Below are 20,258 nucleotides of genomic sequence, written 5' to 3'. Positions count from 1 at the left end.
CACTCAATAATTGAGGTAGCTTATCACTCAACAAGCATTCACATCAAGTCAAAGAAATAAATAGAAATGCCTAACTCAGGAAATTGGAGGTCCAATTGAAAAGGTATTGCAAAAAAGTTCAATAAAGAGAAAATTTGTGTTGAAGTCAACCAATTAAGCTATGTATGCAATGACATGCCCGACCATAAATAAAATATTTTCTTATTTTTTTGATGCAATTATTGTATATAAATTATAATAAATGTGACTTTATTGTAGTATACATATGTCATCTTGAACTCCATCACTACCATCCTCATGATGATGACTTGTAAAATTTACTTCTCACCTAACTTGATTCATTAATAAAAAGTGGTCCAAAGCAAAGTAGCCACACCCTAAGTCCAAGTAGAAGATTTAGAGTTCAATTTCCCATTTTCTAACTTTAAAATATTGAGAGGAAAATTGAAAAGTAAGAGGGAAAAGAAGCAGGAAGTAATTAATGCTCTACCTTTGACCATTTCTTTAATAATTTTCCATATATATTATAAGAATATAATTTAGTAGATTTATACGTGAAGGAATTGCGAAACTTAAAATATTACAAAACTTAAAATGTATCTAACTAAAAAGATGTCGATAAATCAAAATAATAAAAATGTAAAAAATAGAAAAGTATTAAAATATATTAAATTTACCAATATTAGTCAAATTAGGGGAAAAAAAAACAAAGGAAAAGGAAATTAAAGGGAAAAAAAGGTGGATTTCTAGGGTGAATGTTAAGCCTATTAGAAGAGCAAGATGGCTAAACTATGAACCACTAGCTTTTACCTTTTGATTTTCAAAATGGTCCCCTTCACAGGGAGTAGGACCAATGCTTAGATTCAATGCATTTGACCGTAATTCCTGGCAATAATTTCTCAGTCATTGACTTTTCTTTTCAAACGTTATAGCCTCCCCCATTGTTAAGGAAAAATCATCCAATCACAAAAGGACAATGATTTTGTTAAGTAAAATAAAAATGACAGAAATATGAATGGAATCAGCTTCCTTGGTAAAGCCTTGTTTGTTTTCTAGTATAATCCATAAATCTAAAGAAGTTTCCACAAACTTTCTATACGGAATAAGAGATGTAAACGGGTAGGTATTCGTAATTTTTTTTATATAATAGAAATTTTTATTTAAACTCTAATCATTCTAGGGAAAAAAATCTCTAATATATTATATATCAAAAGATCCCTAGCTTAAGCACGAGGGTCATTATAGAAAACAAACAAAGGTTTAATAAATTTTTAAGTACTCTAACTTGAACTTTCTTTATTGTTTGATAAGGTACTCAAATATTATAAATACCTCATTAAATTTTTTGAATTGTTATTTGAACCCGTACTTGAATTTCTTAAATAAAATCGTTAAATATTTAATAAAAATAAATTTAAATTAAATTTATATATTATTAATGAAAATTGAATTAATAAACTAAAATAAAATTTAAAATCATATTTGGAGCAATCAATAAACATTAGTAAGTATTACATTAATTATAAAGAATTTATATAAAATTAAAATTTATTGTTAAAAGTATTGTTTATAATCGAGTTTGGATAATAAATACTTTAAAACCACTATCCAAACCCATTCAAATCTGATTATAAAATATTTTAATTTTATTTAATTAGATCAAATAAAACAAGATACCGATCAAAAAGTATGATAAACCCATTGACATCTATTTAAGCCAAATCTTACTTAGTCTCATACTCTCATTTATAAAACATTTTTCTATGTTCATTTGACATATAGGCAAAGGAAAAAAATGAATCCACCCTGTAATAGTTGGTGCATCTCTTTCCAATGAATTCAATAAAATAATATCCTTCACGTTCCAATGAAAATTATAAAAGCAATGTAACTACACTGTCCAGATTCTAACTCCAAATCCAGACCATAAAAAGAAAATACTGGATCTAGCAGTCTTGGAGCTTTAATTATTGCCAAATATAATTAAAAAAATTAGCTTCATATTGTGGTTATATTATAAAGTTGTGAAAATTATAAAAATGATAATGGAAGGTTATATTTTTAACTCAAACCATAGTATAAAATGAATCGTAATTTAAATGAATTTAATATATTAAAATTTAAAAAAAAATAATTCAAATATTTTTATTTTAATTTAAGGGTTCTCTCCCACTTTCGACATTCATTAATTTAAAATTTAATGTAAAATTGACGATTTAATCTCAATCGATAACGAAGTGTTTATATCTCATCTTTTTTCACCAAATCAAATGAAGATAAAGTATAAATTGCCGTAACGATTCTTTTCTATAAAAAGAAAAGGCAAATTAGGGTTTGATGCAAAATTAATCTTTGCCATTGTAATGTTACTATTAATTTCCACCATGGACGGCATGAACCGACCATGGGCCATGGCTGTCCTTCTCATCTTTTGCTTTGCCTGGTTTCTCACTTGTCAAGCAGACTAACGAGTAACACCCCTAAAGGAATATCCCAATATTCTGCTTTTGACTTAGAACAGCACCTCGCCCCTTCTTTTGGGAGCAAATATTTGATAAGTGGTCAATGGTGGATTCCATAAGCAACCGACCCTATCGTCAGGCGCATGCAGCTTATCAATGTTTCCCCCCAAGATCCTCAGCATATACCCTTGTATCCTCCATAGTCAAGCAGGGACTTAATTGCATTCCCTGAAAATGGCCCCTAAGCTGCCGACCTCCGATTAGGACATAAATTATGTCAAATAATGCCATTGAAATGTTAAACAATTTTATTAATTATATTATTTATGTTAAAATTTTATGCAATTAATTATGTCAATAAATTTATTATTATTTTAATTATTATTAATTTAATTATAATATTATTTACAAAAATTTCTAAATTCATCCCTTAAATTAGGCTCTGCAATTTTTCTAACGAAGGTTAGAAGTTCATTTGCCATTATCACTTGGTTTCACTTTCAATTGCTTTATTAAGAGGTCAAATCAAGCGGCTCAAAGAAAAATCACATCACCAAATTATGCTGTGCTGCAACCGTCAAAATAAAACAAAAGTGTTTGTTGCCCTCTTTTAACTTTCATTATCAAATGCTACCTTTTCTTTTATGACTAAGGGACACTCACATAAGTATTGATCATAAAAGTCATTTAACTTTAATTATTTAGTTTAATAATCAGTACATGTATTAATATATTTTTTATTCAAAAAATTATTAGAATTTTAATCTTTAAAATTTTTCTAAAAAATAATTAAATTCAAAATGTGAAAATTATATGTACTTTGAAATCTTATGTCACTTTTTTTTACCCTCAAATTAGATAAGAGTGAGTAAATTTTTTTTTTAAATGGGCAATTATAGAATTCAATAATAGTGATGTGCAGCTAGTATTCTACTACGAATTAAAGCACGCGTGAGCATGGATAGATTAAAAATTCTCTTGTCAATATCATTCCTTTCTTTCTTTTTCTCTTAAAAATTAGGATTTAGATAAATAATTAACGATCGATTGTAATATCTTCGATAAAAAATTAAAATTCAAAATTCAAATTACGTTTTCAATGTCTTAATTTTAATTTGTAAATCGAACAAATGAATCGAAGGTACTTGAGATTTGAATCTTATTTTCTTCTAATATAAATATCTTTTAAAGAATTTTTCTTTTCTTGGGGAGAAAAGTTTGAGGAATTAAAAGGGTGGGCAAGGTTTTTAAGAGGTCATAGCTATGTCTTTTATCAAGAGACTGAACTAAAAAACCAGAGAAAGAAACATGAAAGGAAGCTAAATATGAAGGAAGTTTGCAACTAACCACTTGGTAACATTCATGCCAAATTATGCAATAAGATCACATGCATCCATGCCTGAGGAGTTGTCATGAGGGGACTTTTATATTTGAGCACATATCATGCTATATGTCATGTGCACACATGGTTGACCTATTCATAATTAAACACCAGATGTTTATTTATTTATCCAATTACTAAAGACAAGACATGCATATAGCATCATGTGACCAGAAACTAAATATTTATTTGTTTCTTTAGCCTTGTGGTTCTTTTGGACAAGATTGAAATGGGAGTAAATATTGACTTAGAATGGATATAAGAAATAGAACAAGGATGAAAAGAGGAGAAAAGCAATAAATAAATAAAGAAAAATATCATACTATTCAGATATTAATTGATAATATTTCAATAATTCAAAGCTACCTTCAACTAAAAATAACATTAATCATGGATACTAATATTAATAACCTAAATATCATATATAAACTTGTAATTGAGAATGTAAGATATAATTTTAATAAATATAAGATCCTTAAATAGTATATGAATGTACATCATGCTTTTTTTTAATCTATTTATTTGGGATCATGAACTTAATTATTAAGGTTAGATGACAATAATTCACGCATAAAATAAATAAAATATATTCCTTCCATCTCTCTTTTTTGTTTCTCTATATTTTCTTCTTGGAATATCTCAAAATTGTAAATCTTATTTTCTTTTAACACCTAAGTTTCTTATTTTTGTATATTACATATTTTTTATTAGTTTATTTTTTCTTCTCAATATTAAAAATCATGATATATCAATTTTAAGGAAATTTTTGAAAATTTAATATAGAAAACACTAAAATCAAATTTTTTATCTTAAATTCTGTAAAAATCAAATAGAAACAAAAAATAATGAGACAGAAGAATTATAATTTTTTAAACTATTATATATTTTTACTTTATAATATAACTTTTAAAAAATAAAAAATTATAAAAGGAAGCAAAGTAGCAAGTAATTAAAACCCTTATCAATGTTGTCCAACCAAAAGCTCTTACTCCTTGTATTTCCATAATTCATGTCATTAATTAATATGACAAGGTCCATAAATATTTGTCATAGTGGACCACCAACAACATATACCTTCTCTTTTTTTTTCAATTATTATTTTCTTTTTCTTCTCCTTAGCAAACTCTGCCAACTGTCTAAATGAATTATGTCTAATTGTATATAAATTATGACATAAACTTTCGAGATAAAAGAATTTTCTATAAGAAAGGATGATGAAAGTGATCCAAGTAACTAAATTAATTATTTAGTTATTCAAAGCATAATCTGTGCTCATGGGTGCTGACAATTAGCCAACATGGTTTATTATATTGAAAGCAACAATATAATAATAATTATTATTAAAATGAAAAATGAAGACATTATCCTCACATGTGAACTAGAATGCAGGTAATTAGATAGGAATTTCCTTTCTTTTTTTACTTTATTAATTATATACATTAAGGGTACCACAAACAACAATTTAGAAGCATCCATTAATGTCATGTCAAACCTTTAAAAAAAATAAATAAAATTTTTCAATCTCACATTGAGTAAGGATTTTAAAAATTTTATAGACGAGAGCATTATACACGTTATTAAATTAATTTTTATGAAAAAAATAATTATCCCGTGACATATGTCTTAACTTGAGAAGATTTAAAACAAGAAAAGACAACTTTTGAGGCATGCCAATGTGGATTCTAACTTAGCAAATTGGTTGCATTTGCTTTGCACCCAACTTTAAGATACTTTGATACCCATTAGAAGTACACATTCATATTAAACTTTGATGTGGCCTGGTATCCATTCATCTGGCTCAGATGCAGCATCCACTAGTTAATCCTTTGTTAAAAACTATTTCATTAACCTACACATATAATATTTTTCATGATTATGAGTTTCAAAAGTAAGCATCAAGTTGTTTAATAAAGAATAAACAATTTCTTAAACTAGTTTCATTACCAATGGTCTAAAAATATTTGTGAAGTTTAAGGTTCCAACTCTTTATTCTCTTCATATATAAATATATATATATATATATATATATATTAAAGACGAAATAATAAATCAGTATCATTCATATATATTATGAATTTAATTATTTAATAAATTTTCTTACAAAAATGACTTTTCAATATTTTTTTGATGGATATTTTTATGAATATGACTTCTCGGTATTTTAGTTCGATTGTGTTTCAATTTTATTCAACATTTCACGGTTGTTTTAATATAAATATACTATTTTTATTTTTTTATATATAAATATATATCCAAAGCATTAGATTAATTTCAAAAAAAAATTTAACTTTTGGATAAACATAGGATTTAAAGGTTACCCTTCCTATCCTAATGAAAGCTAATCTTTGTGGTTAATATGAATTATTTTTCTCACAACATTTAAATGGAAATAAATTAAAAAAAATGGTGCGTATGGGTAAATTTTTAGTACTATTATAATTTCTTTTTTTTTACCTTAACACCCCCACCAAATTTGCTAATTTCATAAATACAAATTACTACTTACAGAAGTAAAGTAGAAGGCATCTTGAAAGCATATTCGAACAAAATAAAGCCGGAGTACAGTCAAATTTGGGAATGGAAACTGAAGCATTAAAGGGAGAGAGAGAGAGAGAGAAATAGAAGGAGAAACAAAAGTTATAGACTTCGCTTTCTTCAATTTCAGCACTGATTTCTCCAATATAAAAACCCAAAAAGGTAATTGAAAAATATTTTGATTGCTAAATGACAATTGTTTTCTATAAATAATGGTCCCCTTTGTTCACTAGCTCTCATAACTCTCTCTCTCTCGCTCTCTTTTCTCACCTTTTCTGATTCGAAGTTTGGGTATTTCTCAGTTACCCAGATTCAGGTACTTCATTGTCCACAACTTTGTTTGATTATCCAAATCTTGGGTCTTTCTCAAAATCTCAAAAACGTTTTACTCTGTTTTGTTGTTTCTGTTTTTTATGCTCTGTTTTTTCCATTTTTACGGAGACCCAAAGTTTCTCCTGAAACTATGCCTTCTTTTTTGAATTACACGTGGCTTTTCTCTATCAAATCTTTGATTATATAGGCTCTCTTTTTCTGGGTCTTAATCAGATTTTGTGGCTATTGTTATATATCTAATCCTTGATTTTTGCTTTTTGATGTTTTGGTGATATTGTCCATTTTTTTTATCCACAGGGAGGAAATAAAAAGGCTGAGTTTTTTTTTTTGTTTTGAGTGGAACAATGGCGGCTAATAATAATAATAATAATAATAGCAAGTTAGAGAAGTTGGCATCGATTGATGCACAGCTACGGCTTTTGGTTCCTTCTAAAGTGAGTGAAGATGATAAATTGGTGGAGTATGATGCTTTGCTTTTGGATCGGTTTCTTGATATTCTTCAAGACTTGCATGGCGAGGATCTTAAGGAAACGGTATGTCATTCTTCGGTTTCAAATTATCATTTTTGAAATTTGGTTTTGATCCTTTGATCGACGCCCTTGTTTTCAAAACATTTCAACATGTAATGGGAAAAGATTGGTATTTCTTTTCTGAAACATTTTTGTTCTTGTTATTGCCTGAAACCTCTCTAAGTTGGAGTTTGAAGAATGGTTAGAGTGTTTGCTCGGGGACATGTTAACTTTTTGCTTCAAGAGTTGCATGGATATATGTTTTGTTGGAAGGATGATCAATGCTTATGGTAGTATTTTTCTTTCTAAAAGACAATATCCTACTTTATTATCAATTGGTTGTATAAATTGACTTGTGAGAGTTTCATATTTGGATTACATTGAAATTGGAGGTCTTTTTCAATATGAAATCATTCTGGTTTCTGCATGGCAGAACTCCTCACTGAGGAGATCAGAGATCATATAGTTATGTATTGGATTGGTTATATAGATTGAGAGGTTTTCTATATTACTTTCAGACTTTTTGTTCACTTTTTGGGGAAGATGCTGAATAAATAGACTTGTTCTTGAAATTTTTTCAGTGATTTATAGTGATTAAATTGCATTTTTGTGTTTGACTTCATCAGGTTCAAGAATGTTATGAACTTTCTGCCGAGTATGAAGGGAAGAATAACCCCAAGAAACTTGAGGAGCTGGGAAATGTGTTGACGAGTTTGGATCCGGGGGACTCCATTGTTGTAGCTAAAGCTTTCTCCCACATGCTTAACTTGGCTAACCTAGCTGAGGAAGTTCAGATTGCTTACCGCCGAAGGATCAAGTTGAAGAAAGGTGATTTTATTGATGAAAACTCTGCAACAACTGAATCAGACATTGAAGAAACTCTCAAGAGACTTGTGTTTGATCTGAAGAAGTCTCCCGAGGAAGTTTTTGATGCTCTTAAGAACCAGACTGTGGATCTAGTATTCACTGCTCATCCTACCCAATCAGTTCGTAGATCTTTACTGCAGAAGCATGGAAGGTTCGTTCTTCAATTATTGCTGCTTAATGTCTTTTTGTTACATCTCAAGAAGTATTCTGGTGAAGTAATTTCAATTCATAACCTACTTCTATTAACTATTATGTTTCTGATTCTAAAAAATCATTTTCTGCACTTTTCATTTGTGCAGGATAAGGAACTGTTTAGCGCAGTTGTATGCTAAAGATATTACTCCAGATGATAAGCAGGAGCTTGATGAGGCTTTACAGCGTGAGGTATATCACCTTGTCATGATATTTGTTATCTGTAAATAAACTTGCTGTCCCTGTCCCACAAAAGAAAAAAATAACTTGCTCTTGCTGATTTTGTATCGGTTACCTTTCCTTGTAGATTCAAGCTGCATTTCGTACAGATGAGATTCGAAGGACCCCTCCAACTCCCCAAGATGAGATGAGGGCAGGAATGAGCTACTTCCATGAAACAGTATGGAAAGGTGTCCCAAAATTCTTGCGCCGAGTTGACACAGCTTTGAAGAACATTGGAATTAATGAACGTGTTCCCTACAATGCGCCACTTATTCAATTTTCTTCATGGATGGGTGGTGATCGTGATGGTACAATCCTACTTGAATAAATGAATATTAAATGACAGTACCTTCTAGTATGAAAATTTTTTGTCAATTAGTTAAAATTGAAGGTGCTCAAATAATGTCGTGGGTGTTTCAACATTTTCTTGGTATATCATGCAGGCAATCCAAGGGTAACTCCTGAGGTTACAAGGGATGTTTGCTTGTTGGCTAGAATGATGGCTGCCAATTTGTACTATTCCCAAATTGAGGATCTGATGTTTGAGGTATGTAGCTTGTATCTTCTAACACATTTGGAGCTTTATTTAAAGGATCCATTTTAAGCTGATTCTCACTAATGTCTCTCTGCAGTTGTCCATGTGGCGTTGCAGCGATGAGCTTCGTGTTCGTGCAGATGAACTTCATAGATCCTCAAGGAGAGATGCTAAACACTACATAGGTACACTTTGGAAATATGCTGGTTTCTGTTTTGCGTGCATTTAGTCTAAATCTAGATGATGTACTTTCTACATAAGTGAATAGCTTTTCTGAATGGGTCTTCTGTGCATTTCACTTGAATCATATAAAATAAAAACTTAGACTTTTGTTGTATTATGATTTTTACAAGGTACTCAGAATAAAACTTAGACTTTGAAGTATTAAGAAGACCTTTCCCCTCTTTCTTAATTTCTCCATGAAGGGACAGCAGAATTTTTTAAAAGCATATTTTTTGTAGCATGCTCAAAGAATGCATTTAGACTTTAGGGAAACAAAAACTAGATATGCATCTCTAACAGTATTTCCAATGCCATGTGATGATTAATGTGACTTAGAAATTGTGGTTTTTATAATATCAGTTCTCATTGTTGTTACACTCAATGCAGAGTTTTGGAAACAAATTCCTCCCAATGAACCCTACCGTGTTATTCTTGGTGATGTGAGGGATAAGCTGTATCAGACACGTGAAAGGTCTCGTCAAATGTTATCCCATGGTATCTCTGACATTCCAGAGGAAGCAACTTTCACCAACATTGAGCAGGTATCTGCTTGTTTATCCTCTATTATAGTCTTATGTTTAGTTTGTACTCCACCTACTTTCATGAGTGAGGTAGAGATTTTACTATGACATGTCCCCCTCAACTATTTCCAGCCTTATGAAACAATGTACAGCAGCTAGCAGATCCCATTTTATAGTTCTGCTCCATCTGTGACTTTATGTGCTGGAACAGCAATGTCTTGAACCTTAAGGCTAATTTCCATTTCACTTCTTTTGCCCTCATTTCCATGTCATCAGTTACAAGGTGTGAACTGTTACTGTTAAGTGTGGTGAATAAGAAAGGGAAAATCCCCCCTCCCAAACAAAAATATTAATTGTTATGCATAGTTCTTAAGGACCATAAATACTAGGTCACTCTCAAGTAGACTTTTTTTTGTCTATGTTTTTTTATAATAACCTCTTCTTAACTGCCTTTGCACTAATTAAGTCTTAAATTTTATGTAGTTTTTGGAACCTCTTGAACTTTGCTATAGATCACTTTGCTCTTGCGGTGACCGGCCAATTGCTGATGGAAGCCTTCTTGATTTCTTGAGACAAGTATCAACCTTTGGACTCTCACTTGTCAGACTTGACATTAGGCAAGAGTCTGACCGCCACACTGATGTCATAGATGCCATTACCAAGCACTTGGAACTGGGTTCCTATCGTGAGTGGTCTGAAGAACGTAAGCAGGAATGGCTATTATCTGAACTGAGTGGGAAGCGCCCATTATTTGGTCCTGATCTTCCTAAAACAGAAGAAATTGCTGATGTTTTGGACACATTCCATGTCATAGCAGAGCTCCCAGCAGACAACTTTGGAGCATACATCATTTCAATGGCAACTGCACCTTCTGATGTTCTAGCTGTTGAGCTCCTGCAGCGTGAATGCCACGTAAAGGAACCATTAAGAGTTGTACCACTCTTTGAGAAGCTTGCAGATCTGGAGGCTGCACCTGCTGCTTTGGCTCGGCTCTTCTCAATAGATTGGTACAGAAATCGGATCAATGGCAAGCAAGAAGTTATGATTGGGTATTCAGATTCAGGTAAAGATGCTGGGCGTCTCTCTGCAGCCTGGCAGTTATACAAAGCTCAGGAGGAGCTTATAAAGGTTGCTAAGCAATTTGGTGTGAAGCTAACAATGTTCCATGGTCGTGGTGGAACTGTTGGAAGAGGAGGTGGTCCCACCCATCTTGCTATATTGTCTCAACCACCAGAGACTATTCATGGGTCACTTCGTGTAACAGTTCAAGGTGAAGTTATAGAGCAATCATTTGGTGAGGAGCACTTGTGCTTTAGAACACTCCAGCGTTTTACAGCTGCCACACTTGAGCATGGTATGCATCCACCAGTTTCACCAAAACCAGAATGGCGTGCACTGATGGATGAAATGGCCGTTATTGCTACAGAGAAGTACCGTTCCATTGTCTTCCAAGAGCCCAGATTTGTTGAATATTTCCGCCTTGTAAGTGAACTTGCATTATCCTGTTCTTAGCACCATTTCAACTAATTAAAAGCAGTTCGATTGAATAATATTGTTTCTTTTGTGGCTGTAGGCTACACCAGAGTTGGAGTATGGTAGGATGAACATTGGAAGTCGACCATCAAAGCGGAAGCCAAGTGGGGGTATTGAATCTCTCCGTGCAATTCCCTGGATCTTTGCCTGGACACAGACAAGATTTCATCTTCCTGTTTGGCTTGGTTTTGGAGCAGCATTTAAACATGCCATTAAGAAGGACATCAAGAATCTCCATATGCTCCAGGAGATGTACAATAATTGGCCTTTCTTCAGGGTCACAATTGATTTAGTTGAAATGGTCTTTGCAAAAGGAGATCCTGGAATAGCAGCCTTGTATGATAAGCTCCTTGTTTCTCCTGAATTGTGGTCATTCGGCAAGCGGTTGAGGACCAACTATGAAGAAACAAAGAGCCTTCTCCTCCAGGTACACTCACTGGGACATGATGCTTCTTATAGTTAATTTCTTTCAACCAATAATATAGTTGATTTAGCTAATAACCAAATAAAGATTCTTTAATTCGTTCCCAAGTAATGTATTTGGTTTTTAAATTAAAATCAAAATCCTCCTCCAAATATTGGTTAAAAACAGACCATTAAAATATTTTCTTGGAGCTCCCTAAAATAAAGTTGATACTTGAACGTCATTTAAAATGATTACAAGTTATTGCTAGCTCAATATTCTGCAACGTCACCCAAATACAGTCTGATTGGAAGTGACTCATTGGCAATTGATTACAATGAGGCAGTACGGAGTCTACTGACCCTATTGTTAAAAGACTGAAGCAACTTTTTCATTTTTTCTTTTTTCTCAGATTGCTGGCCACAGGGATCTTCTTGAAGGGGACCCATACTTGAAGCAAAGGCTCCGGCTGCGTGATTCATACATCACAACACTCAATGTTTGCCAGGCCTACACACTCAAACGGATCCGTGATCCAAATTACAATGTGAAGTTGCGGCCACATATCTCCAGAGAGATTATGGAATCAAGCAAACCAGCTGATGAACTTGTGAAATTGAACCCTACTAGTGAGTACGCCCCTGGTTTGGAGGATACCCTCATCTTGACTATGAAGGGTATTGCTGCAGGCATGCAAAACACTGGTTAAATAAACTCAAAACTTTGCTTCCTTTTTTTTCTGCTGCATCTCTAATTGTAGCCTTAGCCCCGAGAATGAGAATTATGCATTGGAGACGGATGCTGTTTAAGCGAAAACCTCTCTTGTAGTTAAAGAAAGAAGTGGGTGCTATTTAAATTATCCGCCATAAGGTCAAATGTTTGGTGACCCATGTAAACTGTATGATTATGTTGCTGAGCTTAGACTCTTTTCGCAATGGCAGTGTTTCTTACTGCTAGACAATGAATGGAACTGACTAATTATGGTATGATACAAGTAATGCCCTCGAGGCTTCGGGGTTCTTGTTTATATATCTAGGCTCTTCTTCTCTATCCATTTATCTTCCTTGTAGGCTCTAATGGTAGCTATGATGAAGGCCTACATTGTTACTAGTAGTTGTATTACTGTTATTATGTTTGATGAGATGCCTGCATGGCTGCATTGTTGAGAATTTGAGATGGAAATTGTGAGACCAATGGTTTGGCTAAGCAACTCAAAAATGGATGTTAGATACATGTAGGAGTGGCATGGTTCATTTTCTTTGTCTATTTTTATTTATTCTTTGATGTTTTAAAATTATGTTCTTTCTTTTTTTGAACATCTAAAATTCTTGTCTTTTTATATTTTAAAATTATGTTTCATAATTTTTTATCTATTTTTTAGCATTAACAATTATGAAACATCAATTTTATAAAAAAAATTAATTTTAATACTAAATACCTTAGAGTTTAAATACCTTAGAGTTTTTTTTTTTAATTTTCTAAAAGTTTAAAGAAAGAAAACCAATTGTAGACAAAGAAACTACCATTGTAAAAAGTTATTTTTTTTTCAAAAATGTAAATAGTAAATTATTGTGAATTCATTAAATTAATTATTGATAAACACTAATTTATTACTCATTGTTAAGTACATAAATCAAAGTTTTTTTTAATTCTCTTATAATGAAAAAATTTTGAAGAAAATTTTATTTTTTTAATATAAACAAAACTTTTTTCATATTTATATCCCAAATCTCTTACATTTTTTTGGGATTGAAAATTTAGACCCGAATATCAGAGATATCAAAATTAAAATAAATTTGAATTAACATTTAAATTGGGTCAAAAGACCTATCCAGTTCCTGTACTTGTCAATTTTGTTCAATTGAGTCCATACACTCAAAATCGAAACAATTTAGTTATTTGATTTTAAAAATTTCGTCAATCTCGTTTTTTCTTCTAACGGCATTTAATTTTGTAATTAAAGAATGACATCAGCACTGACGTGATAATGTCACGTGGTATCTAGTGATGACGTGACAATGCCATGTGGCACTAAACGATAACGTGTAGTGATGATGTGGCAGTACCATATGGTAGATAAAAAAATATTCAAAAAAAAATTTACCACGTCATAGAGACTAATTGGAACAAAAATATATAGTATAAGAATTAAATTGAACAAAATTGAGATGTTTGAGAGACTAAATTAAAAAAAATATTTGAAAAATATAAATCTTTAAGTAAATTATTTATATGCTTATTAATTAACCAAATATTTAAGTGTACAAGATTTATAGTGTTAAAAAATATATATAAATATTTTCTTACTTGATTTTTTTATTATAGAATGTGTAAATTAATTTATCTGTTTTACAAAAATTAAGTTTGAATTATCCTTTTATAAAAAAAAATTGAAAAAAATTTATTAGATGAATAACTTGTATTACGTTAAAATAAAATAATATAAAATGATTAAATATATTGATTTATTTACAACTCTCACAATTTATAAATACACATTCTTTTGAAATTATTCAACTCTTACCCAATTGACATTTTATTTAAATTTACTCAAATTAACAAAATATGTTGATTTAGTTACAACTTTCACAATTTACAAATACACATTCTTCTGAAATTATTCAACTCTTACCCAATTTACCTTTTATTTAAATTTACTAAAAATTTCTTATAAAACGATTTTATTTAAATTCAAATACCACAATCAAATTATACAAAATTTAAATTTAAATTATTAATTTAGATCTACAAAAATTTTATTAATAAAATAAAATTGTACAAATATTTATAGTTATATTTAACTTCATCAACTATAAATGTAATCTTTAATATAAAAAATTTCAACTTAAAAAATATAACTTGAAATATTAAGCAAAATAAAAAATTAAAAGGTGGAGCTCAGATTCTATAATTGTAATAAGAGATTTTTCATGTCCAAATTAAGCAAGTCAGAAGGAGGAATTATTTTTATAATTATCGCTAACTCTATAAATCAATTCTTCATTTTTTTAAAAGAAAAAGCTAAATCAACATATTTTGCTAATTTGACTTTAACTCAAGTTAAAAACTAAGTTAAAAAAATTTTAAAATTTTTATACTATTATAAATAGAAAAAAAAGAATTTATTTAGTCATTTATATTATTTTATTTTAACGTAATACAATCCATTCATCTAAATTTGATTTTAGGTATAAAATTTTAAAAAAAAATTTTTTTATAAAAGGAGAATTCAAACTTAATTTTTGTAAAAAAAAAAAAATTTACATGTTCTAAAATCAAATAATCAAGTAAAATATATATATATATATATATATTTTAACATCATACATCTTTTATATTTAAATATTTGGCTTGTTAATAAGCATATCAATAATTTACTTAAATATTTATATTTTTTAATTTTTTTTTTCAATTTAGTACCTCAACATTTCAATTTTGTTTAATTTAATCATTGTACTATATATTTTTATTCAATTAATCCCTATGACATGGTGAATTGTTTTTTAATTTTTTATCTGTCATATAACATTGCATGTCAGTATATTAGTGTCACGTCAGTATTGTCATGTCATCATTTAATGCCATGTGAAATTATCACGTCATCACTCAATGCTACATGGTACTGTTACATCATCAAAATGTGACATGTTATCGCTGACGTTATCCTTATCAGTAAAATTAAATGTCGTTATGGAGAGAGATTAAATTGAAAATTTTTTTAAAATTAAGAGATTAAATTATTTCAATTTTAAATATAAAAACTAAATTAAATAAAATTAAAAAGTATAAAAACTTGATAGATCTTTTACCATTTAAATTGTGAGTATGTGAAGTGTGTGTATATATATATTGTCTTGCATTTTTTTAATCTAAATAAATATAAAATAATGCTTTAATAAATTAATTAATAAAAAAAAGACTTCGTGAAGAAGAAAAGCATCATTTCCACGGCGGACGGACACCTCTTTTTCCTCGTACCCAGTGCTCCTCTCTTTAAAAAATCAATCTTTGTTAAAGGAAAGAAGACTCTCAATTCTCACTCTCTCTCTAAAAAAAAAAAAACCCCAAAAAATGTCCCTCACGACGCGGCAGAGGCGAGCTACGGCGTCGGATCTTCCGTGGTCATCATCTTCATCACAGCCGTCGAAACCAGAATCATACACGAAGGTGGACAAGCCAGGAAGATCATCATCGGACGGCCAGGAAGAGTCGGGAAACGACCGCGGATTTGGATGGTTCACGGCGTTGTTTGCGTTGGGAATGCTTCGGTACATGAGCGCCACATCGAATATAATACACGACTGCGATGAAGTGTTTAATTATTGGGAGCCTCTGCATTATCTTCTCTATAAATCCGGTTTCCAAACTTGGGAGTATAGGTAAACCTTTCTACAGACGAATTTACTCCTATGTCTATACGTGTATGTAGAGTAATATTTTTGAAGAAACATTAAAAAAAAACCTTTTTATTTAAATATTAGTTCAATTTTTAATTAAACGTGACTTGGGACTTTTTACTCATTTTTTGCAGGTGAAATGTAATTAGTAAAAAATAAGAAGTAAACTAATAACTAATGGTGGTTTTAAGGTTTTGGATTGATTGTAGAGGTAGTTAAGCTTTGTTTAGTGAGTGAGAAAGTAATGGACAGTGAGGAAAAGGAAATGGAATTCTTTGGGGAAGTTTGTGCTGTTATTATTATTTGAATATACTCTTTGAAGTAAGAAGTGAAGTTAGGTACTGCTGGGTGATATATAAAATACATACTTATGGGTCCATGAAGATATGTGTGAGCGTGTATGCATCAGACTTTGGAAAATAGATTGTCATGGTGATCAGATGGTTTTTAATTTGCTTGTAACTATTGAGTGAGACAGTTGTCCTTTTTGTATATGTCCATTGCAGTTCTCAGTTTGCACTCCGGTCATATTTGTACATTATTTTCCACGAGTTAGTGGGTCGACCAGCTTCCTGGCTGTTTGCTGATGACAAAGTAAGTTTCAAGCCTTCTAAGATGTTAATTTATGATGGTTTTTTATGTTGAACAATCTTCGTATTTACATTTTTATCTTTTACAGGTGAGAGTGTTCTATGCAGTGAGACTCTTTCTTGGTCTTCTATCTGTTATTTCAGATGCCACTCTAGTAGTAGCAGTTTCCAGAAAGTATGGAAAACGTCTTGCTTCTTATGCACTTGCAATGCTCTGCTTCGCTAGTGGTTGTTTCTTTGCCAGCACAAGTGAGAGGCTTTTTCCATTTGTTCTTTTTTTTTTTTTTTCCAGAGTACAGTTGTAAGTTTTATCCTTCTGCTTTTTAATGTTGTTTGTCATAGACTTTCTGCTTTTTCTAACTGAGTAATCATTAAATGCAGTTTTAAGCTATCATTAGAATGCATAACAAATTCATTTTTCCTCTTGGATTGCTTTAATTTTTATTACTGTGATTTTCTTTTTGCAGGTTTTCTGCCTAGTTCATTCTCTATGTATGCCATGAGCCTCTCATCAGGATTATTTCTTCTTGAGAAACCTGCATGGTCTGTTGCAGTTGCAGCTGTGGGAGTGATCCTAGGTTGGCCATTTTCAATCTTGGCCTTTCTTCCTGTCACGTTATACTCTTTAGCTAAACAATTCAAACAAGCATTTCTCTCTGGTGTTGTCACCTCAATCGCTCTTCTTGTAAGTATAAATTGCTAAATTTGGTTACCATCAATAAAATTTTCTTGTTATATGATTTTTATATTATAATTTAGTGGTTGACATTAAAATATATGTAGTTAATTCATATTTAGTTTCTCCATTTTGTTGTTCAATTGTCAATAATTTAAGTTCATTCTCCAGGCACTCTCAATACTTGTTGATTGCTACTACTATGGACGATGGACATCATCTGTTTTAAATCTTTTAGTGTATAATGTCGTAGGAGGTGGTGAGAGCCATTTGTATGGGACTGAGGGGCCACTTTTTTATCTGAGGAATGGGTTTAACAACTTCAACTTCTGTTTCATCCTTGCTTTGCTTTTCCTGGGAATATTGCCAATTGCAAGGAAAAAATATGCCCCAGACCTGCTTATTGTGGTCTCTCCTCTTTATATATGGCTGGCATTTATGTCTCTGCAGCCACACAAAGAAGAAAGGTATGATTAGTCTTTATTATCTCAAACTTCATTACGAAATTTTGTGTAGATTTTATCTTTCTTGTTTCTTTTCTTTGACATAAAGTAGATAAATGAATAAAGAATATTCCACTATTTGACATTTAGAAATTTCAAGGAGGGTCCAGAATTTGCTTTGGCCCATAACCCTTAGGCTAATCTTGCACGATATGTTCTGCAAGGGAACAAAAGCAGCATATTTGTTATTGTCTTTTTGCATCTCCTGAACAACCTTTAATCTGCTCTTTGATAGCTAATTTTGTTCTGGAAAGAAATTTGTAGCAAGTTTTGAGTGTTTGCTGGATTGTCATTTTTTCATTCAATCTTGTTTACTTCAATCTTGCCTGCTTTAGATGTGATAGTCCATTATATTTAATTGTCAGTGCAGATTCCTTTACCCCATATATCCGCTTGTTTGTGTTGCGGCTTCAGCTGTCATTGAGAGCTTTCCTGATCTTTTCCGTGACAAATATAATCCCTACGATAATTCTATTATAGTTATGGTGGGCTTCTTCTGCATTTCTTTAATTTTCTATGCCTACCACACTAAGCTCTCATTCAAATATCCTTTGCAATTTTATGCAGATAGCCAAAATTCTCAGACCTGTGGCCCTCAGCCTCATATTATGTGCCTCACATTCACGTACATTCTCATTAATCAATGGTTATGCTGCTCCTATGGAGGTTTACAAAATCTTGGAGCACCATGATGATGCAGGAACTGGTAATAAACAGTCACTCATATGACGCACAGCTATTGTAGCTTGTTTATTTTGTTGTTACATATCTGAAAATTTATTAGAGCTACAAAGAAATGACTTTTAGTTTTGACAGCAATGCACTGTTGACGTTTGTGCTATTGCAGATCTTTGTCAAGAATGCGTAACAAATTTGTCCTTGTGTTTAGTTTTCTTTCTTTCCTAATTGTCAATTGCCTGCTTTTTTAAGTTGCCTTGAAGTTCTAGTAAAATTTGCCTGGATGAATTCTTTTGCTACATGTTCCTGATTCTCACAATTGTTTATGTCTTGGCTTGTATGCTGAAGAATGGTGTTGTCAACAGGATCTAAAGCTCCATAGATGTTAGGCAAATGGGAATAATATAAAGCAAAATAATTTTAATGATTGCAGGTTCTGTTCTTTGTGTTGGAAGTGAGTGGCACCGCTTCCCGTCATCATTTTTTGTTCCTAATTATGTTGGTGAAGTGAGATGGGTCGATGACGGATTCCGAGGTCTTCTTCCATTCCCCTTCAATGCTACTTTGGGCGGGACTTCAGCAGCACCACCATACTTCAACAATAAAAACAAGGCATCAGATGAGCAATATGTAATTGCTCTGAACTACGTTAAACAGAATACCTTAATCTTTATGCTTTCTATATTTTTCTGTTGTAATTGACCACAATATGAATTGCAGCTCCAGGATCTTCAAGCTTGTACATTCCTGGTCGAGCTGCAGCTCAGCCGACCTTTCCCTTGTCGTGGAAATGACTTGTCAACATGGGAGGTAAAACCAGTCTACTTTTATTTTATTTTTCCACTTTCTTCCTTTTTATGTTGTTCTTCTCATATGATTTACTAAATTGCACCTGTTCAGCCTATTGCAGCACTCCCTTACTTGGACAGGGAGCTCTCACCTGCCAAGTATCGGTCATTTTTTATCCCATACTTGTGGCAGCAGAAGAATGTCTTCGGCATGTACAAACTACTGAGAAGAGTATCACAACCAAAATGATAAATGACATGTTAGTTATTTCTTCGGTTTTGGTGTTTCTTCTTTCGAGTTTCCTGACTATTAACTGTTTAGAACCGTATTGTCCTTTTTCTGTTTATTCCTAGTGTATGCTCCTCCAGGGAAAAAACACAAAAACAAAAAGAAAAAACTCTTAGCACACATTGACCACAATTTTTTAGATGTTTTTATAGTCGTTCACTCGTTTTTGCTTCATGTAGGCTTTATTCCGTGTTTGTGCTGATAGAGTTCTCTTGTTGCTTGGTTTGTTTAATTAATGTATATTACTCTTTCGTTCTCCTTTCGTTTCCTCTGGTTTGGATGTGTGATTACTATGAAAAAACAAGAAATGCCAAGCACGGCTGAACCCAGTAAGCAGCTTTTGTCATGGTTGTTTTTTGCTTGGTCTAACCTTGCCATTTCCAAAACTATAGCCCAACCATAATATTAAGATGACTTGACCTTGTTTTGTAAAAGGATCACCTCAATAATACTACTACGTAAAAGGAGGTTTGTATCAATTAACATCAAAATTTTGGTCTTGGCTTTCCTTTTTCTTCAGTTCACTGAAGACTCCCCATCTACTTTATTCATATAATCCAAAGCAGTTGGTGAGTGTTTAATAACCATAAATGGAGGAAGAAAGGTATTCTCAAGTAATGCT

General features: G+C 31.7%; 2 protein-coding genes across 3 annotated transcripts; both read left to right on the top strand.

Annotated features, from left to right (window-relative positions):
- On the top strand, nt 6,441-12,744 carry LOC18594176 (phosphoenolpyruvate carboxylase). 2 transcript variants are annotated; one of them, XM_007021667.2, is made up of 11 exons: nt 6,441-6,540; nt 7,009-7,244; nt 7,847-8,238; nt 8,387-8,471; nt 8,587-8,809; nt 8,945-9,048; nt 9,134-9,221; nt 9,646-9,800; nt 10,263-11,261; nt 11,353-11,739; nt 12,128-12,744. In XM_007021667.2, the coding sequence occupies exons 2-11, from the start codon at nt 7,056-7,058 to the stop codon at nt 12,422-12,424; spliced, it is 2,919 nt and encodes a 972-aa protein (XP_007021729.2). In that variant the 5' UTR covers nt 6,441-6,540; nt 7,009-7,055; the 3' UTR covers nt 12,425-12,744. The 2 variants fall into 2 exon arrangements, with proteins under 2 accessions (XP_007021729.2, XP_007021728.2); XM_007021666.2 differs by lacking the exon at nt 6,441-6,540 and adding an exon at nt 6,597-6,694.
- On the top strand, nt 15,646-19,898 carry LOC18594174 (dol-P-Man:Man(6)GlcNAc(2)-PP-Dol alpha-1,2-mannosyltransferase). Its single transcript, XM_007021662.2, has 10 exons — nt 15,646-16,094; nt 16,619-16,706; nt 16,792-16,951; nt 17,170-17,387; nt 17,550-17,845; nt 18,252-18,366; nt 18,449-18,587; nt 18,993-19,189; nt 19,280-19,369; nt 19,460-19,898. The coding sequence occupies exons 1-10, from the start codon at nt 15,787-15,789 to the stop codon at nt 19,595-19,597; spliced, it is 1,749 nt and encodes a 582-aa protein (XP_007021724.2). The 5' UTR covers nt 15,646-15,786; the 3' UTR covers nt 19,598-19,898.

Source organism: Theobroma cacao, chromosome 7, assembly GCF_000208745.1.
Source record: "Theobroma cacao cultivar B97-61/B2 chromosome 7, Criollo_cocoa_genome_V2, whole genome shotgun sequence".
In the NCBI taxonomy this organism is placed as follows: domain Eukaryota; kingdom Viridiplantae; phylum Streptophyta; class Magnoliopsida; order Malvales; family Malvaceae; genus Theobroma; species Theobroma cacao.
Note: the sequence above shows the minus strand (reverse complement) of the source record. Positions and strands in the feature narration are given on the sequence as shown.

What these genes read in the sequence shown, in the direction of transcription:
- LOC18594176 (XM_007021667.2), top strand. Translation starts at nt 7,056, where the DNA reads ATGGCGGCTAATAATAATAATAATAATAATAGCAAGTTAGAGAAGTTG. An exon ending in TTACTGCAGAAGCATGGAAG is followed by an intron (nt 8,239 to 8,386) that starts GTTCGTTCTTCA and finishes TCATTTGTGCAG; the next exon opens with GATAAGGAACTGTTTAGCGC. An exon ending in GATGGGTGGTGATCGTGATG is followed by an intron (nt 8,810 to 8,944) that starts GTACAATCCTAC and finishes TATATCATGCAG; the next exon opens with GCAATCCAAGGGTAACTCCT.
- LOC18594174 (XM_007021662.2), top strand. Translation starts at nt 15,787, where the DNA reads ATGTCCCTCACGACGCGGCAGAGGCGAGCTACGGCGTCGGATCTTCCG. An exon ending in TTCCAAACTTGGGAGTATAG is followed by an intron (nt 16,095 to 16,618) that starts GTAAACCTTTCT and finishes TGTCCATTGCAG; the next exon opens with TTCTCAGTTTGCACTCCGGT. An exon ending in AGGCATCAGATGAGCAATAT is followed by an intron (nt 19,190 to 19,279) that starts GTAATTGCTCTG and finishes TATGAATTGCAG; the next exon opens with CTCCAGGATCTTCAAGCTTG.